This window comes from Bos mutus, chromosome 20 (assembly GCF_027580195.1).
Source record: "Bos mutus isolate GX-2022 chromosome 20, NWIPB_WYAK_1.1, whole genome shotgun sequence".
Classification (NCBI taxonomy): Eukaryota; Metazoa; Chordata; class Mammalia; order Artiodactyla; family Bovidae; genus Bos; species Bos mutus.
Window position 1 is genome coordinate 53,522,543 of NC_091636.1, and position 22,437 is coordinate 53,544,979.

General features: G+C 36.5%; 1 protein-coding gene across 2 annotated transcripts in view; it reads left to right on the forward strand.

The window, feature by feature from the left end:
* CDH18 (cadherin 18) overlaps positions 1-22,437 on the forward strand; it is a 413,479-nt gene that overhangs the window by 129,679 nt on the left and 261,363 nt on the right. Inside the window, exon 3 of one of the 2 annotated variants that reach the window (XM_005899707.2) lies at positions 3,878-3,997. The exons of the other annotated variant lie outside the window; for it this stretch is intronic. Coding sequence (XP_005899769.1) covers positions 3,878-3,997 — 120 coding nt within the window. The remainder of the gene's footprint in view (positions 1-3,877; positions 3,998-22,437) is intronic. 2 annotated transcript variants of the gene reach the window in all.

The following is a 22,437-nucleotide window of genomic DNA, read 5'->3' on the forward strand; positions in this document are numbered from 1 at the left end:
CTGAAATTTTATGAAGGAAATAGGGGAAATATTTATGAGGTTCAGTTTTATATGGTTCCCAGGCAGTGCTAGTGGTAAAGAATCTACCTGCCAACTCAGGAGAGGCAACAGACATCGATTTGATTCCTGGGTTGGAAGATTCCCCTGGAGTAGTAAATGGTACCCCATCCAGTATTCTTGCCTGGAAAATTCCATGGACAGAGGAGCCTGGCTGGCTATAGTCTATAGTCTTTAGTGTCTCAAAGAGTCAGTCACGATGGAGCATCACCACTGTCACCATTTAAGCAACTAGAGTTTGAAAATGTAACATATGAACTTAGAGGGAAAATCATTCAACTCATAACACACACACTAAAGCAGTCTATGTTTTTATTCTTTATATATTAAAAAAAAAAAACCTTCCAAAAGTAACAATAGTTCTTAAAATGTTCCCATCAAACTTCCAAATAAATGAGAAAATAAAATAAGTATATGTTTTCCTTTTGGTCTAAAAGCTCTTGGTAGGGAATCTTTGAACAACTGAGTAAACTCAGGATTTGTTTTTCACCCCTGCTATTTAACTCTACTCTTGATGTGTTCAGGGCAGGCTGACTTTTGGGTGAGCTGTGCTGTAGATATGCCTATGTTCCCTCAACCAGCCATCTGTTTACTCAAAGCAGCAGGCTGCTACCTTCAGATGCCCCCAAAGAACAATGATAGAGGACAGTTACTGTCCTTTGCTTCATGCACAACTAGGATTGCCCGAAACCCATGAGACCAACTGTTCCAAGGTGTCTGTAGTTGATAATTGCAGTGTTTTTAGAACTAGGGTAGAGAGTTAGTATATTTTCTTTCTTTCCCCTGGATCTCTTTTCTGCTCTGCCCACTTCTTTTTTTGGTACTTTCAACCATCACTTAGTCAACACCACTAGGCTACTTTGACTTCTTTTATTTCTCCTTTTCTCATTGTTCTCTCACCTGTCACTCCATTCATGTGTCTCAGCTTTCACCTAACAAGCCTGAGCTTTTAAAGACAGCTCAAGCTGAGCAGAACACTCTTTTTCTTTCCTGTGGTGGTCCAGCCTATCACAGTAAATGAGGTATAATCTTGAAAAATTTGCCTTAACCAGTTTTCCCAATGGAATGGTTCCTTTGGGGATGCTTTTAAGACATTAACATTATTTAGACCTAAATCAGTATTGTAAGGCCACAGCAAGTTTTAAAACCTGAGAATTTTGTAAGTGTGGTTTCTTAAAAGATAGCCATTATTTTACAGCTTTCTATCTATACATCTTTTTTTTTCTGACTCCTAGTATTAAATAATTCCTATATGCCCAGTATGATCACCATTTTTCCTATAAGATCAAAGATTTGGCTGGTATAATTTTGCAATATTTTGGACACAGGATAGGCTTTTTACCTTTTTAGTCTGACCCAGGTACCTACTATAGATTTTAATTTTTGCAATTTAAGGAGTTACTAAATGAAAATACCTCCCTCCTATACCAATGTTTTGGACAAATGCCTACCTACTGGTTTTCTCTGACCAATTTGGAGAGATGAATATAGGTATTGAGCAGGTATTGAAACTCATAGCAAAAGTCTTTAATATTGCACAGTAGTAATTATTATACTTAATGATGGAAGAGATCATCTACATGTGACTAGCTCTGGAAAGTTTATCAAGCCAGATACTGTAGTGCTATAGTAAAAAATAAATATATATATATATATGTGTGTGTGTGTGTATATATATATAGTACACATCCAAATCCAAATAGGGCTCTAAGAATGGAATAGCAGTAAAACAAGAAGATATATTTTTTAACCTTTAAAATTTGGTATCAGCATAGATTCACATGCTGTCATGAGAAATAATATAGATTTCTTATCCTTACCCACTTTACCCAATGCTAGCATCCTGCAAAACTATAAAGCAATATCATAATCAGGTTATTGAAATGATTTACCAATCTTACTTACATTTCCCTAGTTTTACCTGTGGTGTATGCATGTATTTAGTTCTTGTGTATCCATAATCAAAATACTGAACAGTAACAGCTTTATCTGGATCCCTCATGTTGCCCTTTTATAACCAAATCCATACCTTTCTCCCCCAGATTCTAGCAACTACTAATCTGTCATCCATTTCGAAGATTGCATCACTTAAAGAATGTTAAATACATGGACTCATACAGTATATAGTCTTTGGGGGTTGTCTTTTTCCACCCTCTAGGCATGATTTCCTGAAGATTTATCCAAGGTGATGTTTATGTTAAGATTCTTTTCATTTTTATTGCTGAGTAGTATTCCTCAATAATATTGTACCATAGTTTGTTTAATCATTTTCCCATTGAAGGGTATTTGAGCTGTTTCTAGTCTGGTGCTACTAGAAATAATATCTCTGAATATTTGTAAAACAGATTTTTATGTGAACATTCATGAATATTTGTAAAACAGGGTTTTATGTGAACATACATTTTCATGACTTTAGCATAAATGCCCAAGAGTACAATTTGCTGCTGCTACATGGTACATGTATGTTTATTTAAGAATTTGCTAAATTTACATTTCCACCAGCTGTGTGTGAGTGGCCTAAGTTCTCACCAGAATTTGGTGTCACTATTATTATGTTTTATTATCCACAATTAAGAGTTTCTTTTAGGTATATAACAGTCCTTTTCTTCTGAGTGTGCATAATTACTAGTTATATTTTTACTTAGCATCTCAATGTAAAAATTCTATTTAGAGGCCAAAATCATGGCATTTTACTAAAAGTCTATATATACAGTTATCCTCAGTATCTGAAGCACCGCCACGGATACCCGTAGATGCTCAGGTCCTTTAGTTGGCCCTCAATATTCATATCCATGGTCCTATATCTGGAAATTCAACCACTGCAGATCAGAAGATAGAACATGATCAGCATTTGGTTACATTCATGGATGTGGAACCAAATATTGTTGTTCATTCTCTCAGTCATGTCCCACTCTTTGAAACTCCATGGACTGAAGCACTCCAGGCCTCCCTGTCCTTCACTGTCTCCTGGAATTTGCTCAAACTCATGTCCATTGAGTCAGTGATGCCATCCAACCATCTCATCCTCTCACCCCCTTCTTCTCCTGTTAGGGTTAGTCATATATATGAGTAGTCATATATATGGAGGGCCAACTGTACATATATGATCTGCTAATAAGGATTGTGAGATGAACTTGGCATTCTGTATTAACTAGATCTATATTTTCAGAGGATCTATTTCTAGGATCTTTTGAAGCTACAGAACTAGTTTTGCTTAAAGTCGTGTCTGAACTTCAACACGAAAGTAAAACTTTGTAGTTAAGCAGATGTTAGATTCTTTTTTTTTTTTTTTCCAGGTTTTATTTTATTTTTTTTAATTTTATTTTTAAACTTTACATAATTGTATTAGTTTTGCCAGATATCAAAATGAATCCGCCACAGGTATACATGTGTTCCCCATGGACCTAAATCATTGACTGAATTATTAAAATTTAAAAATTGTCAGTAACCCCACATTGTTCAAGACTCAACTATACACCCTCAAAATACTTTTGATTTTATTCCCCTCCCCTGCCAGTTAACACCAATTTGATTCTTGAGAATTGACCCAACCCACTCGGATTACATGAAGGTTAAAACAGACCCTTCATAATGGTATCATCACATGAAGAATCACATTAAAATAACTGAAACCCAATGCTCCATCTTGGGCTCTCATTTAGGATAATTGGTTGCACAGAAAGAAACCGAGTACCATGTTTGAAGGATGATTTAAGAAATATAGGAAATTATTACTTTCCACAGATGTTTCAGCATAAACCTTTTATTTCTGGGTACAAATTAATCATGTGCTTAATCATTTGTTTTCCTGAATGCACAGGTACCTCTGTTCTACAGGTGACAGCCACTGATGCAGATGACCCTACCTATGGAAACAGTGCTCGAGTGGTTTACAGTATTCTCCAGGGACAGCCCTACTTCTCCGTAGACCCTAAAACAGGTTAGTACTTTTATGAATAATTGATGTACAGATGCATGCTACAAAAAAAGAAAGCAGTATCTTCATGTCTGTGTGCTCTTCTACATTAGACATTGTTATTTTAGAACTTTAAAAATGCCCTCAGTTTCTCCAGGACAGTGTGATTAAATAATTGAAGATAAATTAACTGTCCTCCTTAATACCTGATTATCCATCATTTATATCCATACCAGTAAAAACTTTTCATTTTTGAATCTTTCTGTGACATTTAGATAAATGCTGTTTAAAACAGAGATTACATAACACTTCAGTCTTAAAGTAGTGTGTTATGTAAATGAAATTAACTGAGAATAAAGCCAAAGACATATAAGCATTTGTTAAAAAATTATATGAATTCTGCTCTATTTCTTCTGGTTTTTTTTTTTTTTTTTTGTAGCCAAAATAGTCATATCATACTATATTATGTGATGCCAAAATAGTAATGAAGGATACTCAATAATTCAGTGTAGGGCTATGTTCTAGCAGCATAATCTATAAACCACAAAAACTCATGGTCTTATCAGTAAAGAGTTTGTGAATAGAAATTTGGCTAAAGATAAATATAAACCCATTTTTAAAAGTTGCCAAATGTTCAGTATGAAATGGTTCAAGTTTAATAATCAGCTTCAAGAATATACATAATCAGGATGGACCAGAGAGAGGTCTAAGATGCTCCAACAACTTCCTGGATCCTTTCTGATAATGTGAGATCCATTCTGAATCTAGTTAACATGTGGGATCTTTAAGTAAAGGTCATCACCAGATAACTAATGCAGGGGTAATATTTGATCATAAATATCTCCTTATCATCATACAGTTACATAGCATACAACACATTTTTCAGGGAACACTGCTCAATAAGTGCACATTACAGTTTATTAACCATTGTCTCAGACAGTGAGGTACATTAACTGAAGAGATGCTATGGACAAGCTTACTACAATGGTTAATGGCATTAGATTGCTAGGAGGATTGTCATTGTCACGTTTGCAGGAAGGCACCTTCTTTCTTTCCCTGGTGTGCTCCAACACAAAGTACACTGGGCAGGGGGAGACCTCAGACACCCTGTCTTAACCCTTTAAATTCCCATAACTTAAGAAGAAAACAGTGAAGAAGGTGTAAAGATACAGATATGTAAATGAAGAATTGCACATATATACCTGTGTATATACCCACATATTATATGCATTATAATTATAAAATAAATGAGATAAATAAAAATTGGGATATAATAAAAATAAATAATATAATGTGACCTAGAGTGAGCATGCAAGCTCTTATGTTAATAGTACCAAGGTACTACTAAATATTTAGAAGTAAATATGTTTATCAGCCTAGTAATCAAAATTCTGGGACAAAATTATATACATATATTTATTTTGTTCTGATAGGATACTTCAGAATTCTATTTTCAGAATAGAAAATAATTTTTACTGAGATATATTTGAAGTGTAAACGCTGTGTAATTAAAAGGATACAGCATGCTGACTTAATGCATGCCTGTATTGTAATATGATTGACATGTAGTGATAAACATTTTTAAGCCAACTCATTATTTGACAATAGTGTTTCTCATTTTGTGGTAATTTCCCAGTAACCATGATTGTTTTATATATAAAAGATGTGTATTTCTCACTTTAAATATGCATCATCCTGGAGGAAGGAATCAAGGAGACTATGTTCCAGTTACCTTGTCTGAGGCTTACACACACACAAACACACATGTATGCATGCATACATGTGCACACATACAGTTTATTCCATTAACTGTCCTTTTAGAGAGCCGAATGTTTATTTATATATACATGTTATATTTACTTAATAGAGTATTTCTAGACTATAGACATCTTATATGGATTTCAAAACTTACCACACACTTGAACTTCTTTAAAACCAAATAATAATTCTGTGTGCTTGTATACATCTGAATATCTGTCTGAATGTCTGCCTGTGTTGGTGTGAGTATATGCAGATATGTATATGGGGGTGTGTGTGTGTGTGGTGTGTGCATGTTTACGTTGGACAAAGAAAGCAGGCCAATGTGGACAAAAGCTGACCAGTGTTGAACTCTTCTGTCGCTTGTTTTTTAGTGAAGCAAATATATCAAACACAGAATTCAAATAAAAGTTGCATTTGGTTGTACATATTTATTATAGATTAATTAAGTCCTTCAGGAAACAAAAATGATTATCTGAGATATAAATAGGCTGCTATTAAGGTTCTGCTCTATTGAAATGATCCTTGCTCTTATAATTTTTGCTCTTTTATTTAAAAAAAATATTTATTGAATGAAATGTATGCCTCCATATTGATATGTTTTAATTTCAATATTGTATTGGCTGAAACATCAGGGAAGTCTATGCATATGTCTTCTGCTATCAAGATTGTTTGAATATGCAAATCTCTTGGACTGGTTGTCTTCACAAAGTGCTAAGAGGGATTATAAAACAAAATGCTCAGTGTTCTCTTCAAAGCTAAGATGTTTTTGGTAATTTAAGCTTAAGAGATCTATTATAATGCAATTAAATATCCTTAGAACTAATGAATTTGGTGGAAATTGTTCCTTAAATAACTGGAATAAAACACATACAAACATCCTTAAAAGTAAAGAATCAGTTGTTATAAATGAGATATTATATAAGAAAATTGGATGAGTAGTTACTTTAAAATGTACAGTTTAATAGTAATACTTTAATTCTATCCTCTCATTTAGCATGACTATAACATTTTCAGTTAGTCCATTCAAAGAAGAATAATTATAATGCAGCTGAACTTTTGTATTCAAATAAAGTTGTGAGTGCTTATGGTTAAGATCAGAACTTTGGATTGCCTTATTTCCATTGTGTTAAAAGGTATATTGGCTTCCCTGGTGACTCAGCTGGTAAGAAATCTGCCTGCAATGCAGGAGACCTGAGTTTGATCCCTGGGTTGGGAAGATTTCCTGGAGAAGGGAAAGGCTTACCTATACCGGTATTCTGGCCTGGAGAATTCCTTGGGCTATGTAGTCCATGGGGTTACAAAGAGTTGGACACGACTGAGCAACTTTCACTTCATCTTATACTATGACATTTCTAGTTAGTCCTTTCAACGAAGACTAATTATAATGCAGCAGAACTTTTGTATTCAAATAGAGCTGTGAGTGCTTATGGTTAAGATTCGTGGCTCTTGAATTATTATACTATAGATAATTTGTTTAATAAGGTATGCATTGTTTTCTACTGAATCTCATTAATCAACATGATGAAACATAAATCTTGTGAATAATTTATTGCTTCAAATAAGTTTTGTTTTTGTTATTTCATATTGCTTGCTTAATATGGAACAACAACAGGAGAATACTTCTTAATGATTGATTTAATATTAACTACTGTTTGAAAGATCAGAAAACTGAAAAATTAACAAAGATGACAATGAATTGTAAAAAACATAAAATATGTCTAGCCACATATATGTAGAAATTGTGTTAATGTAGGCTTTATGAAGATGTTGTTGTTTTTTCATTGCTAAGTCAAGTCTGACTCTTTGCCACCCCATGGACTGTTAGGCTCCTGTTAGGCTCCCTGCTAGGCTCCTCTGTCCATGAGATTTCCCAGGCAACAATACTGGAGTGGGTAGCCATTTCCTTCTCCAAGGGATCTTCCCAATCCAGATATTGAACCCATGTCTCCTGCATTCCAGGAGGATTCTTTATTGACGAGCTACCAGAGAAGCCCCATTTATGAGGATGGTGGTGGTGGTATAGTCGTTAAGTCATGTCAGACTCTTGCAACCCCGTGGAATATGGCTTGCCAGGCTCCTTTGTCTATGGGATTCTCCAGGCAAGAATACTGGAGTGGGTTGCCATTTCCTTCTCCAGGGGATCTTCCCAACCCAGGAACCGAACCCAGGTCTCCTGCATTGCAGGCAGATTCTTTACTGACTGAACTACAAGGGAAGCATTCTACTTAAACATTTTCATTTAATTCAGCAAAGAAAACTTTTAGAGTTATTATATGAAGAACTGTTTTAATGCTTATGAAAAGTCCTAACCCTAAACTGAGTATTATGAAGAAGGCAGCTGAGTAAGAAAGCCATATTGAGTGCTCAGAGAACTAAAGTAAAGAGAAATTTTGGCTAATGCTTGTTTATTAGGTTCAGTTCAGTCGCTCAGCTGTATCCAACTCTTTGCAGCCCCATGGACTGTGGCACGCCAGGCCTCCCTGTCCATCACCAACTCCCGAAGTTTGCTGAAATTCACGTCCATTGAGTCAGTGATGCCATCCAACCATCTCATTCTCTGTTGTCTCCTTCTCCTTCTGCCTTCAATTGTTCCAAGAAACAGCTTCTTTTCAAATGAGTCAGTTGTTCACATCAGGTTCCCAGAGTATTGGAGTTTCAGCTTCAGCATCAGTCCTTCCAATGAATATTCAGAACTGATTTCTTTTAGGATGCACTGTTTGCATCTCCTTGCAGTCCAAGGGACTCTCAAGAGTCTTCTCCAACACCACAGTTCAAAGGCATCAATTCTTCAGTGCTCAACATTCTTTATAGTCCAACTCTCACATCCACACATGACTACTGGAAAAACCATAGCTTTGACTAGATGGAGCTTTGTTGGCAAAGTAATGTCTCTGCCTTTTAATATGCAGTCTAGATTGGTTATAACTTTTCTTCCAGGCTGCAGTTACCATCTGCAGTAATTTTGGAGCCCCCCCAAAAAATAAAGTCTGTCACTGTTTCCACCATTTCCCAGTCTACTTGCCACGAAGTGATGGGACCAGATGCCGTGATCTTAGTTTTCTGAATGTTGAGCTTTAAGCCAACTTTTTCACTCTCCTCTTTCATTTTCATCAAGAGGCTCTTTAGCACTTCTTCACGTTCTACCCTAAGGGTTGTGTTATCTGCATATCTGAAGTTATTAATATTTCTCCCAGCATTCTTGATTCCAGCTTGTGCTTCATCTAGCCTAGTGTTTCTCATGATGTACTCTGCATATAAGTTAAATAAGCAGGGTGACAATACACAGCCTTGACGTACTCCTTTTCCTATTTGGAACCAGACTGATGTTCCATGTTCGGTTCTAACTGTTGCTTCCTGACCTGTATACAGATTTCTCAGGAGGCAGGTCAGGTGGTCTGGTATTCCCATCTCTTTCAGAATTTTCACAGTTTTTTGCGATCCACACAAAGACTTCAGCATAGTCAATAAAGCAGAAATAGATGGTTTTCTGGAACTCTCTTGCTTTTATGATGATCCAATGGATGTTGGCAATTTGACCTCTGGTTCCTCTGCCTTTTCTAATTCCAGCTTGAATATCTGGAAGTTCACAGTTCACATACTGTTGAAGCCTCGCTTGGAGAATTTTGAGCATTACTTTACTAGTGTGTGAGATGAATGCCGTCGTGTGGTCATTTGAACATTCTTTGGCATTGTCTTTCTTTGGGATTGGAATGAAAACTGCCCTTTTTCAGTCCTGTGGCCACTGCTGAGTTTTCCAAATTTGTTGGCATATTGAGTGCAGCACTTTCACAGCCTCATCTTTTAGGATTTGAAAAAGCTCAACTTAAATTCCATCACCTTCACTAGCTTTGTTCGTAGTGATGCCTCCTAAGGCCCACTTGACTTCACATTCCAGGATGTCTGGCTCTAGGTGAGTGATCACACCATCGTGATTATCTGAGTCATGAAGATTTTTTTTTTTTTGGTATAGTTCTTCTGTGTATTCTTGCCACCTCTTAATATCTTCTTCTTCTGTTAGGTCCATACCATTTCTGTCGTTTATTGTGCCCATCTTTGCATGAAATGTTCCCTTGGTATCTCTCATTTTCTTTATAGCTATCTAGACTTTCCAATTCTATTGTTTTCCTCTGTTTCTTTGCATTGATCACTGAGGAAGTCTTTATCACTCCTTGCTATTCTTTAGAACTCTGCATTCATATGGGTATATCTTTCCTTTTCTCATTTGCCTTTCATTTCTCTTCTATTCACATCTATTTGCAAGACCTCCTCAGACAACCGTTTTGCCTTTTTGCATTTCTTTTCCTTGGAGATGATCTTGATCTCTGCCTCTTTTACAGTGTCAGGAACCTCCTTCCACAGTTTTTCATGCACTCTATCATATCTAATCCCTTGAATCTATTTTTTGCTTCCACTGTATAATTGTAAGAGATTTGATTTAGGTCATACCTGAATGGTCCAGTGGTTTTGCCGACTTTTTTCAATTTAAGTCTGAATTTGGCAATAAGGAGTTCATGGTCTGTGCCACAGTCAGCTCCTGGTCTGTGACTGTGACTTGTTTAATGACACAACTCAAATATCATTCCTATTCAAATTAATATAGTGCCAACTACATTAAAAATAAATCAGTATGTTCAAAGATTCTTCACATCTTTACAAAGTATCAAATTTATGTCAGATGGTTGTAGTGGAAGCTTAATAATTGAGTTACTACAAAAGATTAGTTCCCTTGACTTAGGTCTAAGACAAAACCAAGAATCTATCATGTCTCTTTCCAGGGTCTTAGAATGAAGGATTCACAAAGGGCAGGTATGAGGTTTTTAATTGAGAATGCACATCTCTAAATAATCGTAGTATTAGTAGCCACTTGATTTTTTCCACTAGCTGTTTCATTGTCAATAACTTATGAATTATTTCTCGCTTTTTTAAAAGCTGGTTCATATATATTAAATTATGTCTGTGCCTGTTTACAGAGAAATGTGTTGAATCTTCCTTATGGTCAATTTAGGAAACATGAAAACCTGGATTAAAATATGATATCAGGAAAACAGGGATATGTAGTTTACAAAATCCAATTTAAGTTTTACCACAGTTGCTTACAGTGCTAGCAATGATGACTACCAGCTCTTTTGACTATTAACATGAACCATAAATCAGTGATTGTCAATGATGGAGTCTGCATAAATGGTACTTACAGTGGTTTTTCGCTACACAACTAAAATAAAGACTATTGAGACATTTATGCATTATAGTATATAGATCAGCTATACTTTAAATTGTGAATAATTTTCATACAACATTTATGAATTTTTCTTGTTATAATGAATATTTAATTAGAAAATATAGTTACTTTAAATATCACTGTTGATAAATGCTACTTCTAATTTTTTAGGTACATACAGTAGAAAGACTAGAAAGACTACCTTTTAGTTATATACATAGAGCATACTAGATTTTTTCAACACTTCTAGCTCATTTTTGTACTTGAACATTTCTGTGACATGATGTTAAAAAAGGACGGACATTGGGTTTCAAATCTCTTGTCAGTCAAACCTTTCTGAATTAATGACATCCATTCCACAGGGAACAAAGCAGTTGACATCAAGTAAAATGCACTACTACACCTAGTGATGGCTATTGGTTCTGAAGGCACACATAATATCATTATTTATTTTTAAAAGGCATTATTGTAAATTTAATAAAGTAAGAGGGACATCCTGGCTTTACAGTAGTTAAGACTCTGTGGTTCCAGTGCAGGGAATGCAGGTTCGATCCCTGGTCAGGTAACTGAGATCCCACATGCTGTGCAGTGTGCTAAAAAAAAAAGACATGAAAAAATAAAGATGTAACTGGCCTTCCTCTGAAAAAAAAAAAAAGTTATCTTATAGTTTAGTTTATATAGAGAAGTAACACATATTTATTTGTTTTCCAAAATATCAAAGTTTATTCCCAAATTGCTTGGAGATACTTCCTGGTCAAATCCTAGGATGTACTTAGTGTCATAATAAATTGATCAGTCTACATAAATTTTATGCTCCCATTTACTTGTATCTATGTACCGTAATGATAATACCTGTTCCAGCTAGGAAAGTAATGCAGTGCTCTCAGTTAATCCAGACACTGGAAAAGCATCATTACTCAGTAAAGTTCTCTCATTTTTCTCCCTTTAATATTGGGGAGAATTTCCAAAATTACTACAAAGCTCACTGTAATGAATTTGAGTCTTATCTGAAACAGAAAAAAAAATGATTTCATATGGAATATTTTTTACTCCAAATAACTATACAAAATTGTAAAAGTGTTCCACTAAAAGAGTGTTCTACTATTAAATTTTATGTCTTTAAATTTCTTTCCAAAATTTCAAGGAAAATTATTTATATGAATATTATTAATAGAAGAAATATACTTTTAGAAAATGTGGAATGGTAATTTAAAGCTAGCCATTTAGCTATGCAAAGAATTAGAGGAAAACAACAGAAGGGGAAAGACTTCTCAGAAGGGGAAAGAAATCTTTTCAAGAAAATTGGAAATATCCAAGGAAAGTTTCATCCAAAGATCTGCACAGTAAAGGACAGAAATGGTAAAGACCTAATAGTAGCAGAAAGGCTCAAGATGAGATGGAAAGAGCACACAAAAGATGGAAAGAATAAGCACAAAAAAGATCTTAATGACCCGAATAATCAGGATTGTGTGGTTAGTAACCCAGAGCTAGACATTCTGAAGTGTGAAGTCAGGTGGGCCTTAGGAAGAACTGCTGCCAAAAAAGCCTGTGGAGGTGATGGGATTCCAGCAGCGCCATTCAAATTCTTAAAAGATGATACTATCAAAGTGCTGCACTCAATATGACAGCAAATTTGGAAGACCCAGCAGTGGCCACAGGACTGGAAAAGGTCAATCTTCATCTCAATTCCCAAGAAGGGCATTATTAAAAATATTCAAACCATCAGACAGTTGCATTCATCTCCCGTGGTAGTAGGTTATGCTCAAAATCCTGTATGCTAGGTTTCAGCATTACGTGAACCAAGAACTTTCAGATGTTCAAGCTGGGTTTAGAAAAGGCAGAGGAATCAAAGATCAAATTGCCAGCTTTTGGTGGATCACAGAGAAAACAAGGGAATTCAAAAAAATCTACCTCTGTTTAACTAACTATGCTAAAGCCTTTGACTGTGTGTGGGTCATAACAAACTGTGGAAAACTCTTACAGAGATGGGAGTACCAGATTATCTTACCTGTCTTCTGAGAAACCAGTATGCCAGTCAAGAAGCAACAGTTAGAACCATGTATGGAACAACTAAGTGGTTCAGGATTGAGAAAGGACATGCCTGTTTATTGTCACCCTGTTTATTTAACTTATGCACAGAGCACATAATGTGAAATACCAGGCTGGATGAGTTATAAGTTGGAGTCAAAATTGCCAGGAAAAATATCAACAACCTCAGATACGCAGATGATACCACTCTAATGCCAGAAAGTGGAGAGAAACTAAAGAGCCTCTTGATGAGGGTGAAGGAGGAGAGTGAAAAAGCCAACTTAAAACTAATTTTTTTTTTTTTTTTTTTAAGTAAGATCATGGCATCTGGTCCCATTACTTCATGGCAAATAGAATGGGAAATGGTGTGAACAGTGACAGATTTCTTCTTCTTGGGCCCTGAAATCACTGCAGATGGTGACTGCAGCCTTGGAATTAGAAAATGAGTGTTTCTTGGCAGGAAGGCTATGACAAACCTAGACAGTGTGTTAAAAACAAAGACATCACTCTGCCAACAAAGGTCTGTATAGTCAAGGCCATGGTCTTGTCAGTAGTCATGCACGGTTGTGAGAGATGGACCATAAAGAAGGCAGAGTGCTGAAGAATTGATGCTTTCCAATTGTGGTGCTGGAGAAGACTCTTGAGATTCCTTTGGACAGCAAGAAGATCAGACCAGTCAATCTTTAAGGAAATCAACCCTGAATATTCATTAGAAGGACTGCTGGTGAAGCTGAATCTCCAATACTCTGGCCACATACTGTGAAGAGCTGACTCACTGAAAAAGATAATAATGCTGGGAAAGATCGAAGGCAGAAGGAGAAGGAGACGACAGAGGTTGAGATGGTTAGATGATATCACTGATGCAATGGACAGGAACTTGGGCAACTCCAGGAGATTGTGAGGGATGGGGAAGCCTAGTGTGCTGCAGTCCATGAGGTCATGAAGAGTCGGTCATGACTGGGCGACTGAACAACAATTTAAAGAGGAATAAGTTAGACAAAGTAACTAGTCTTTTAACTTTAGATATGACTGTCCCAATGCAGAATAGTGTCTCTAGATGAGGCAAAGTGTCACACGTTCTATGAAATAATTATCACTAACACATAGGTCTTAACGAACAATAGCTTTGATTCTCAAAAATGACCTTTTCTTAACTTCTTATATCAGAAATCAATCAGCTAAAAAAAAAAAAGCACTTAGTGGAGGGCCTCAATAATTTTCCTAGAATGTAACTGAAAACAAGATTTATAACATTCTTCAGTCTGTATGATATAATTACATCAACAATTTTCATCCTATTTAGTCTCTATATTTAACTTCAAATTTATCTCATTTCACAAATGAACAAATAAAATGTTTGTAGGAAGGTATTATGTATGCTTGGATAAAAGAGGTAAAGCCTCTTAAATATTCTGTGTGCATGGACTAGGTTGCTTCAGTCTCGTCTGCCTCTTTGTGACCCTATGGACTGTAGGCTGCCAGGCTCCTATGTATGTGGGATTCTCCAGGATAGAATATTGAAATAGGTTGCCATGCCCTCCTCCGGGGGATCTTCCCTACTCAAGGATCCAACCGTATCACTTACTTCTCCTGCATTCACAGGCAGATTCTTTACCACTAGTGCCACATGGAAGCCCCATTTTTCATAATTCTATAAGAAACCTACTTGAATATGGTTTTTCCCAATGAAATACTCTATATTTATTAATAACTAAGAAGTTAAAATATTTAAGTTATGCTTCACAATATCTACAGAACATAGACTATTCTGCAGTATAATATGTTTTATCATTTTTTTTCCTTTGTAACATCCCTAAGTCAAATAATGATAATAAGCATGTACAAATTATTCTAGATATATTTTCAAATCATTTTGCTATGATTGAGTACATAATGCCCCAAAATATTTTTTGGTAATCCCAATGCTAGATAATATGCTACTCTTAGAGAAAAATATAATATACTCATTCAAAACTGTGCCATATTATCAAATTACTGAAAGAAATATTGTCCTGTTTGTCTTCTATAGGGAAGAATTCTAAATATTGCCTGAATTTCAGCAGACTCTATGGTATTTAACAAAACATGCAGGCCATTTATAAAGCATTTAGGAAAGAGTTAATGCACTATGGTAGACACAAGTGGTTGTCCACTCAATATTAATTTCTTATTTTGCTGATCCTATCAGAATCCTGATTTTCTCAGTATAGCGACATAACTCAGTTAAAAAGTTACATTTCCCAGCCTGCCTTCAGCTTCTGTGACCCAGTTCTGGTCAGTGAGACAAAAAGCAAAGACCACCAGGAGGTACTAGGAAGGTTTTGATATCTCTATACATGTGCCAGGGGTTCCTCTTTCAGCCTTTGCATCTTCTAGATTTAAGCACATAGCTAATCGTTGGCAGTACAGTAGTTATTTTGTGATCATGCAACAAGTACACAAGGTGAAAATCACACGCAAAAGATTGCTGAGTAATAGGTTGGCAGGGTAGTCACTCTGGTTAGGTTATTTTTATGTATAGGCCCATACAATTCTGGTAGTTGATCATCATGAAATGTGCTTTGCAGGATGATAAATCAGCTTGACAGCACAATGCACTGCCCAGGGAGGTGTAGAGCAGGTTCCCCAAGAAGACTTTTATTCCTCTCAATCCAAAATCCATGATCCACAGAAAGCATATTGTTCTCTGTATATGAGTAGCCATTTTACAGTTTGAGAACCAGTGCTAAACTGGAAAAGGAAATTTGTCATGCTGACTTAATATTAAAAGTTATACTAATTGTTGATATTTATGAGATCAGAGAATGGAACCAAAGGTAGTTTTCTTTTATACTCCATTGGGAATGCATATTTGAAAAACAAAATTACTATCATCTTGAAATTGCAAGATCTTCCTGTTTAAAAAAAAAAAAAACTGAACTATCAGTTCAGTTTAGTTCAGTTGCTCAGTCATGTCTGACATTTTGTGACCCCATAAACTGCAGCACACCAGGCCTCCCTGTCCATCACCAACTCCTGGAGTCCACCCAAACCCATATCCATTGATTCGGTGATGCCATCCAACCATCTCATCTTCTGTCATCCCCTTCTCCTCCTGCCCTCAGTCTTTCCCAGCATCAAGGTCTTTTCCAATAAGTCAGTTGTTCGCATCAGGTGGCCAAAGTATTGGAGTTTCAGCTTCAACGTCAGTCCTACCAATGGACACCCAGGACTGATCTCCTTTAGGATGGACTGGTTGGATCTCCACAGTTCAAAAGTATCAATTCTTCAGTGCTCAACTTTCTTTATAGTCCAATTCTCATGTCTATACATGACCACTGGAAAAACCATAGCCTTGACTAGATGGACCTTTGTTGACAAAGTAATGTCTCTGCTTTTTAATATGCTGTGTAGTTTGGTCATAACTTTCCTTCCAAGGAGTAAGTGTCTTTTAATTTCATGGCTGCAAATCACCATTTGCAGTGATTTTGGAGCCAAGAAAAATACAGTCAGCCACTGTTTCCACTGTTTTCCCATCTATTTGCCATGAAGTGATGGGACCAGATGCCATGATCTTAGTTTTCTGAATGTTGAGCTTTAAGCCAACTTTTTTACTCTCCTCTTTCACTTTTATCAAGAGGCTCTTTAGTTCTTCTTAACTTTCTGCCATAAGGGTGGAGTCATCTGCATATCTGAGGTTATTGATGTTTCTCCCAGCAATCTTGATTCCAGCTTGTGCTTCTTCTAGCCCAGCATTTCTCATAATGTACTATGCATATAAGTTAAATAAGCAAGGTGACAATATACAGCCTTGATGGACTCCTTTTCCCATTTGGAACCAGTCTATTGTTCCAGTTCTAACTGTTGCTTTCTGACCTGCATACAGGTTTCTCAAGAGACAGGTCTGATAACTCTCCTTCTCAGTAGCAATGATATCATCATATCCTATTGACATGAATAAAATTAATAACATCTGTTCAGATGAATTGCTTTGTGTATAGTTCTCTTGAAAAAAGTCATAGATTAGTGTTCTGTGTTAGTCAGTTGAACTGTTTGTTGTAGCCTTAGATGGATCTATATAATTGAACTGGCTTAAATTGAACACTTAAGTAAATTTCATGGTATGTAAATTAAACTTAAATAAAGCTAAACAAGCAGGCAAAGAAATGAATTGAATATGCTTTTTCACAATTATTAACTTCTTGTAACAAAATTTACCAGCTATTACCAGGAAGGGGGAAAATAATCTCATTGACTATCAAATGTAAATAATAGGAAATGATAGGAATCCGTGTTGGTTAATTAAAGCATGTTTTATACCATTTCTTCCTGTTTAAAAAAAAATCACACAGATTTATCTTCTTTTGTACTTCACTCTGTGTATGCTGCTTATCAATAGTGACTGTTGCAGAAAAGGTCAGAAATTAATATATTGGTATCTCGAGTCCTATTAGCTCCATGATAATTAATTTTTGAACATTGAATAGATGGTTGACAGAAAGTGTTCCAGTTGTTTTGTTTAGACTGTGAACCTAAATAAGCATCATCTGTGGAGAACAATCACCAAGCAATTCAATTTTCATCTATATATTTATATCTATTCTAAGAGGCTATTTATTCCCCAGAAATATACTACCATTCCATGGACTCCCTTAAGATTTTCCCCTAATCAAATATCTTAGATATTTAAAATGAAACCTAGACTGCCTTAGGATAATATTATCTCTGTCTTCTGTCTGTCTATGTATCTATCACCCATCAACCTCTGTATTTCAGCCAAGTATGATTTCTGCATTTTTTTCGAGTTAGACTATTATTCCCTTCAGGCTAATCCTTCCAAGGCAGACTCCTCCAATTCTGGTTGGTTCCCTGTACTCTTTAGTCAGAACTAACTTCTTTGATCTTTACACTCCCTCTTTGTAGATCTCATAAAAGATGAAAAATATAACTTCTGCTCACGTATTACTTTTCCTCTACTTTGAGAGCTCCCTTTTTATAAATCTAATAAATTTGAGATGTAAAACTGTGTAAGTTAAAGATATACATTGTGTCACTTTGATACATTTACCTATTGTAATATGATTGTAATACAGTGATATTTGTCACATTACATAAATATGGTGCTATGGTATCTATATTCAGTATCCTGTGCATTGCATTCTCCAGGGCTTATTTATTTACTACTTGGTATAAATTTGTACTCTTAAAGATGATCACTCTTATCCCCTCCACTCCCCCATCCCCTGGTAACCACCGCTTTACTCTCTGTCTTTTACAAATTCCATGTTTTTAGATTTTACACATAAATGATATCATAACAGCTCTTTTAATGTGTGGACATGACCATGTTTTTGTTGCTCTCCAAACCAGATCCCACATAGTGCCTTATTCTTGGAAATATGTTTCTAATATCTTTACTGAGGAAATATATAACTTTAACTATAAGTTTATAAAAATTTGGTAGAAAAATGATCTATTTTTATTAGAAATTTGATTTTTGTGGTAATTATTGGGCTTCCCTGATAGTTCAGTTGGTAAAGAATCTGTCTACAATGCAGGAGACCCCAGTTCGATTCCTGGGTTAGGGAAATCCACTGGAGAGAGCATAGGCTACCCACTCCAGTATTCTTGGGCTTCCTTTGTGGCTCAGCTGGTAAAGAATCTGCCTGCAATGTGGGAGTCCTGGGTTCAATCCCTGGGTTTGGAAGATCCTCCTGGAGAAGGGAACCCACTCCAGTATTCTGGCCTGGAACACTCCATGGGCTGTATAATCCATGGAGTCACAAAGAGTTGGACATGACTGAGCATCATGTAATATGTAAAAACATGACAAATTTAATTTTTTGTAATTATTATTATTATTATTATATTTTCTAACATATGCTTCATCTTTGGTCTTCTATAAACATCTTTTTATTATTTTTTTTTCTATTCCTGTCAGTCAGGTAACCTTCTAGTTTATGATCCTTTTCAAAGGAATCTCAGGAATGAGATTGTATCTCAGGAATGAGTATGTAGCTGCTGTTAGAAAACTATTGTAACTGCTGTTAGAAGACCAAGTATTTGAGGGCATCACCATAAAAAAATCATTAGTGAGTTTCAAGATAACAGAGAAAATTATTCCTGAGAAATGAAAACATGTTTTACATGTATATAGTTGAAAAATGAATTCCTAAAATTGAAACTCCTTGATAATTTCCATTACTCATCTTTATGTCTTCCATAATGATTCCAGCAGGATTCCCAGGTGTCTCAGTGGTAAAGAATCCACCTGCCAATGCAGGAACTGAAGGATACACAGGTTTGATCCCTGGGTGGGGAAGATCCCCTGGAGGAGGATATGGCAACTGCTTTGGTATACTCGCTGGGAAAATCCTATGGACAGAGGAAACTGGCTGGCTACAGTCCGGGAGGTTGCAAAGAGTCAGACAATGCTGAGCAACTATGCACAAAAACGCACAAATGATTCGCGTGTCGTGTGACAAGTACATGACAACACTGTATTTATAGAAATATGATTCATGAAGTATGGTTTCCAAAATAACCCGAGTTTCTATGTAACTCTCATTGTATGTTATTACCATAATTTAACATAATTATTTTATTTTTCCAAAATGTTCTTCTCTTTCACTTATTGAATTTAGACAGGTTGAACCTCTGGATCAGAAAAGAATAATTAAATTATGGTCTTTAATATTCATTTTTTTCTGTTTTTTTTTTTTCCTTTCTCTCATTTTCTTTTCCTTTGATCTTATGTGCCTACTTCTTCCAACCTTTTTCAATAAGCCTGTCTTTTAAATGTGAGATAAATGGCTAAAGCTGCCATTCCCTGCAGAGTGGGAAGAAAACTGCTGTCCCCGGTATTCTTCTGAAGTTTCAAATAGAAGCAGGGAAGAAGCCTCTTCTCTGATTTCTAGGTCCTAACTCCAATTTTAGTTCTTAGGGCTACTGTCTTCAGTCTACTTCTACTGGAGAACAAAATCACCACTTCTTCATTACCCAAAATCTGCGGACATAGGATCCTGGAGGAACTAGAATTTTTTGAAGGTTGAGGAAGTGTGGGAGGTAATTATGACTCATGTAAAAAGAAATCAACTTGAAACAGAAAAATAAATATTCCAAATTCTTCATTAATCTGTCTCACTGGAAATTTCAACTGCAATTTTATTTCAAAGGAGCCGCATCTCCCTCACTCTTTGAGCCGTTTTTTCTGTTGTTGTTGTTTATTTGTTTCTATCTTCTCAATACCTTTGAATGTTCCACAGAAATGAGATTTTTTTTAATTATGCAGATAAATACAGATCTTTTTTCTTTTTTTTTTTTTACACTTTTGTTCATCTGACACCTACAAGGAGGTCTACCCCTTCTCAAAGTAACAATACAGTATGGATTGTTTTCTTCTAAGAGAAGATGCAGGTTGATCCTGGGTTGGAAACATTCACTGATGAAGGGAATGGCTACGCACTCCAGTATTCTTGCCTGGGAAATTGAATGGACAGAGCAGCCTGGTGGGCTACAGTTCATGGAGTCACAAAGAGTTGAACACAACAGAGTGCACGCAGACCACGATCAGTCAGGTCAGTCACTCAGTCCTGTCTGAGTCCTTGTGACCCCATGGACTGCAGCACGCCAGGCTTCCTTGTCCATCACCAACTCCCGAAGCTTGCTCAAACTCCTGTCCAGCAACTCTGTGATGCTATCTAGCCATCTCATCCTCTGTCGTCCCCTTCTCCTCCTGCCTTCAAACTTGCCCAGCATCAGTGTCTTTTCCATTGAGTCAGTTGTTCGGATCAGGTGGCCAAAGTATTGGAGTTTCAGCTTCAGCATCAGTCCTTCCATTGAATATTCAGTACTGATTTCCCTTAGTATGGACTGGTTAAATCTCCTTGCAGTCCAAGACACACACACACACACACACACACAAAAGAGAAGAAAACAGAAGACAGAAAATTTCTAAGAGAAGACACTGTCCTTCTCTCACAGAGACATGTGTTAGCCTTCTTTTAAAACATATGCATTTCCCATTTTGTTAATGAAATATTTCACCAAATATGCATGACTTAGACCTTTTATTATCTTAGCAATATTTATCATCCTTTTCTGTATCTACTACCAGTTATTTTTATTTACAATAATTTACTCACTACAATCATTATTTGTCCTCTTTGTATTTCTTGATCCTTGCTTGTTTCGTTCTTCACTTTTTTCATTTTCCCCTCACTGGATTGCTCCACTTCAGTCAGTAAAATTTCATATGCTTTTATTTAAAAAGGATTTTGTAAATTTTTCTCTTAATCTGGTGTTAACTAAAGAGTTTCACAGAATGAGAATTATAAAGAAACTGCTATGATCTCTGGGGAGGCCTTACAAATAGCTGTGAAAAGAAGAGAAGCAAAAAGCAAAGGAGAAAAGGAAAGATATAAACATCTGAATGCAGAATTCCAAAGAATAGCAAGAAGAGATAAGAAAGCCTTCTTCAGCGATCAATGCAAAGAAATAGAGGAAAACAACAGAATGGGAAAGACTAGGGATCTCTTCCGGAGAAGGCAATGGCACCCCACTCCAGTACTCTTGCCTGGAAAATCCCATGGGCAGAGGAGCCTGGTAGGCTGCAGTCTATGGGTCGCTCAGAGTTGGACACGACTGAGCGACTTCACTTTCACTTTCCACTTTCATGCATTAGAGAAGGAAATGGCAACCCATTCCAGTGTTCTTGCCTGGAGAATCCCGGGGACGAGGGAGCCTGCTTGGCTGCCATCTCACAGGTCGCACAGAGTCGGACACCACTGAAGCAACTTAGCAGCAGCAGCAGGGATCTCTTCAAGAAAATTAGAGATACCAAAGGAACATTTCATGCAAAGATGAGCTCGATAAAGGACATAAATGATATGGACCTAACAGAAGCAAAAGATATTAAGAAGAGATGGCAAGAATACACAGAAGAACTGTGCAAAAAAGATCTTCATGACCCAGATAATCACGATGGTGTGATCACTGACCTAGAGCCAGACATCCTGGAATGTGAAGTCAAGTGGGCCTTAGAAAGCATCACTATGAACAAAGCTAGTGGAGGTAATATAATTCCAGTTGAGCTATTCCAAATCCTGAAAGATGATGCTGTGAAAGTGCTGCACTCAATATGCCAGCAAATTTGGAAAACTCAGCAGTGGCCACAGGACGGGAAAGGGTCAGTTTTCATTCCAATCCCAAAGAAAGGCAATGCCAAAGAATGCTCAAACTACCGCACGAGTGCACTCATCTCACACGCTAGTAAAGTAATGCTCAAAATTCTCCAAGCCAGGCTTCAGCAATATGTGAACCGTGAACTTCCTGATGTTCAAGCTGGTTTTAGAAAAGGCAGAGGAAACAGAGATCAAATTGCCAACATCTGCTGGATCATGGAAAAAGCAAGAGAGTTCCAGAAAAAACATCTATTTCTGCTTTATTGACTATGCCAAAGCCTTTGACTGTGTGGATC